The sequence below is a fragment of the Agelaius tricolor genome, unplaced genomic scaffold (genome assembly GCF_023055355.1).
Source record: "Agelaius tricolor isolate 1412-34295 unplaced genomic scaffold, bAgeTri1.0.p SCAF_48, whole genome shotgun sequence".
In the NCBI taxonomy this organism is placed as follows: domain Eukaryota; kingdom Metazoa; phylum Chordata; class Aves; order Passeriformes; family Icteridae; genus Agelaius; species Agelaius tricolor.
Window position 1 is genome coordinate 2,320,955 of NW_027269308.1, and position 3,778 is coordinate 2,324,732.

General features: G+C 56.2%; 1 protein-coding gene across 1 annotated transcript; it reads right to left on the bottom strand.

The window, feature by feature from the left end:
• Positions 1-733: 733 nt before the first annotated feature.
• On the bottom strand, positions 734-1,717 carry LOC139604251 (olfactory receptor 14J1-like). The gene has a single exon (XM_071455348.1). It carries the CDS (start codon positions 1,715-1,717, stop codon positions 734-736), a length of 984 nt encoding a protein of 327 aa, XP_071311449.1.
• Between the last annotated feature and the right edge of the window lie 2,061 nt (positions 1,718-3,778).

Consider the following 3,778-nt stretch of genomic DNA (forward strand, 5'->3'; position numbering starts at 1 on the left):
GATGTTGTTGGCAGCTGCATGAGGACGCTCTGGGACGCTGCCCTGGGCTGTGCAGCGCACTGGGGATGGATCAGCCCCTGCTCTGCTGCTCCTTCCCGTCTGCCCCAGGGCCCTTGCAGAGTCCCAGCCATGCTGTTTGCCCCCAGCCTGCCCACGGCCAGCCTGGGGCTGCTCACGGGGGTTTCTGTGCTGAGCATTGGCCTGGCCGTGTTCTTGAGAGAGCCTGGGCCAGGAGCCTGGAGCCCCCAGGGCCTGGCCTGAGGCGTCAGCGCTGCCCCAGCAGTGCCCATGGCCTGTCCCTGCTGCAGCCCCGGCACTGCCACCCCCAGGGCTGTGCCCGGCCCCGAGAGCACTCAGGCCCTGCAGCAACACCAGGGCCACCAGGGCAGCGGGGCAGGGCCACGGCAGCAGCACTGGCAACACCAAGTGCTGCTGCTGCTGCTGCTGGGCACAGCTGCTGGGCCAGCCCTGATCTGCCCCAGCTCTGCACACAGACATTGCTGCTGCAGCTCCAGAGAAGGCAACAAAAGGGCATCTCTGCAGAAAACTCTGCTGGGAGATGCTTTAGTTCCTTTAAAGGCAGCAAGAGCTCATTGACACAGTCTGTGGCCACAGGGAAGACGGAGAGAAACAAAATGAGAAACAGCACAAACAATGACATTTCTTTGTGGACAATATGAAAAAAAACTAAAACAAAGAAAAAGAACTGCCAAACTGAAACCAACAAGAAGTATTAAAGATGACTTTTATTACAAGTGATTTTCAGAAATTGGCAAGCAGATGAATGTTCCTGAAAGCATCCAGTCATCAGTCTCCACACTGCAGCCTTGACCTCCTGGTTCCTCAGGCTGTAGATGAGGGGGTTCAGGGCTGGAGGCACCACTGAGTACAGAACTGACAGGGCCAGATCCAGGGATGGGGAGGACATGGAGGGGGCCTTCAACTGAGCAAATATGCCAGTGCTGACAAACAGGGAGAGCATGGCCAGGTGAGGGAAGCAGGTGGAAAAGGCTTTGTGCTGTCCCTGCTCAGAGGGGATCCTCAGCACAGCCCTGAAGATCTGCACATAGGAGAAAACAATGAACACAAAACAACCAAATACCAAAGAGGCACTAACTGTGATGAGTCCAACTTCCCTGAGAGTGTTGGAGTGAGAGCAGGAGAGCCTGAGGATCTGTGGCACCTCCCAGAAGAACTGGCCCAGGGCATTGCCATGGCACAGGGGCAGGGAAAATGTATTGGCTGTGTGCATGAGAGCATGGAGAAAGGCACAGGCCCAGGCAGCTGCTGCCATGTGGGCACAAGCTCTGCTGCCCAGGAGGGTCCCGTAGTGCAGGGGTTTGCAGATGGACACGTAGCGGTCGTAGCACATGATGGTCAGCAGTGAATACCCTGCTGTGATAAAGAACAGAAAGAAAAAGAGCTGAGCAGCACAAGCTGAGTAGGAAATGGTGCTGGTATCCCGGAGGGAATTGTGCATGGCTTTGGGGACAGTGGTGCAGATGGAGCCCAGGTCGCTGAGGGCCAGGCTGAGCAGGAAGAAGAACATGGGCGTGTGCAGGTGGTGGCCGCAGGCTACGGCGCTGATGATGAGGCCGTTGGCCAGGAGGGCAGCCAGGGAGATGCCCAGCAAGAGGCAGAAGTGCAGGAGCTGCAGCTGCCGCGTGTCTGCCAATGCCAGCAGGAGGAAGTGCCTGATGGAGCTGCTGTTGGACATTTGCTGGGGCTGGCCATGGGGACCTGTTCATGGAGAAAGGACAGTGAAGAGTTAGAGGAGATCCCTGTAACCAAAATCAAAGCCATTTCCCATACACTCTCCCCAAAACACACACAGAGACATCCTTTTGTGTTCAAGAGTTCTGGGGTTTTTCTTATAAGTTTCCTCATATCTCTTCTGGTGTTTTTGGATATCAGAAGCCCTCAGCATTTCTGCTGCACTCAGGGAGAACAGAGCAAGTTCTGTGAGGCAGAGTGATGAGTGGAGACTGAGGAGAGATGGTCTGTCATTCTGACCTGTTCAGAGTTTCTCTGGGCTTTAACCTGTCTCAGGTGGAGGGTGATCACCTTCCCATGCTTCCCCTAAAATGTCACCAGGTACTGCTGAGAGCAGATGGATCCACCCCAGCCCAGCTGCACATTTGTAGCCAAGGACTCGCATTGCTCATTTCACCAACCCAGCAGCATTTTCAGAGTCAGAACACCTCTGCCTTTCCCCATCAAGCTCATGACTCAGAGATGCTCTAGGACAGGTTTGCACCCTGGTTTGGAGCTCCCAGCTTGGACTGAAATCTCAGGGAGACTCCCAAGTGTCCTTCTGATGGCATTGGATTGTGGGAGATGCAGCTCCTTCCCTGGCTGCCCTGACAGCATTGCCCAGAGCCGGGCCCTGGGGACAGCGTCACCCTGAGCCAGCTGTGCCCCCTCCAGAGCCCCCAGGGCCAGGCAGCTGCTCCCAGCCCTGTGCTCTGCAGAGGGACCTGGGCCCGGGGCTGCAGAGCTGCCCCACGGCTCTGCTGCAGCTCTGCCTGCACAGGAGGGGCTGCGCGCCTTGGAGCCCCGGCCCTGAGGGCAGAGGCTTGGCTGGGGCACAGGAGGGAGGGGGCTTGTTCAGAGGGAGGGGCTGCACTGCAGGGGATCCTGTGCACATCTCTAATCTTAGCCTGCCACAGCATTGCTGGGTTTTGTTTTCTCTCCTTCCCTGATCTTCTCTCTGTTTCCTGGAGACTTTCCTCCTGCAGGTGTTTCCCTGTGCCCGATCTCTCCACACCAGCACTCACAGACCCCAAATCTCTGTGCACTCCCTGTGCCCCTACAGCCTGTTTGCAGGGCATGGGCTGGGGGCAGGTTCTGTTTGCAGCTTGGAGAAAGGACAGCTCAGACTGAATCTCATGGGTCCAGCAAAGGTGATGCTGGTCTGGCCATGGGCAGAGGAGTGGCTGAAAGCACATTAGGGATCTCCTGTGAACCTATTGATCACTAAAAGTAACAGTTCAGATGTCTCAGGCACTTGTCAAAATCCATAATCATCCTTTAATAGTTATCCCTCCTCCCTGCCATTCTCCAATAGTAGGAAACTGAATACAAACTCTTGGGAAATTTCCTCATTTTTATCAAAATCCTTGTCTTGGGAATATTCTGTGATTGATCAGAACCCCTCTGTACATCAGAGCTTCATGAGCATTTCACCTCCCCTGCACCAGAAATACTCAGAGTGGTACTCACAGGGTCTGCAGGCATTGGGATGTTGCAGCTTCAGGAGATCACTGCAGGAGCTGCAGCTGCATTGTCCTGCAGCCAGAGGTTGCTGTGCCAAGGGCTGGCAGTGATTGTGCCCCAGGCACTTCTCAGCCCCTTCCCAGCCCTGAGTGCTTGAAGCTCTCTGTGCCTCTGTGCTGTGCCCGGGCTGGCTGCAGGCAGTGCCCCAGCCCTGCTGGGCTGTGCACAGGAGCTGCTCCTGGCCAGAGCTGTCTCTCTGCAGCTCTGCTGCCCTTGCCAGGAGCTGCCTCTGGGCCAGGAGCCCGGCCCAGCTCAGCAGCACAGACACAGCACCAGGACTTGAATGAGCCCCTGGGGCTTTGTGCTGAGGCCCTGAACATCAGTCCCTGAGGGGGAGCTGAAGAAACCTCTCCAGAACTCTGAGTCAGAATCCAACTCCAAAGTTTCTTTGACTTTTAATGGGTCCCACTGAGGGACAGGACTGAGCAAGTGTCCCCAGGCCCCAGGCAGATCAGAGAACTGGAGGCAGTGATGGCAGGTGGGGACAAAGAGAAGCCAAGTC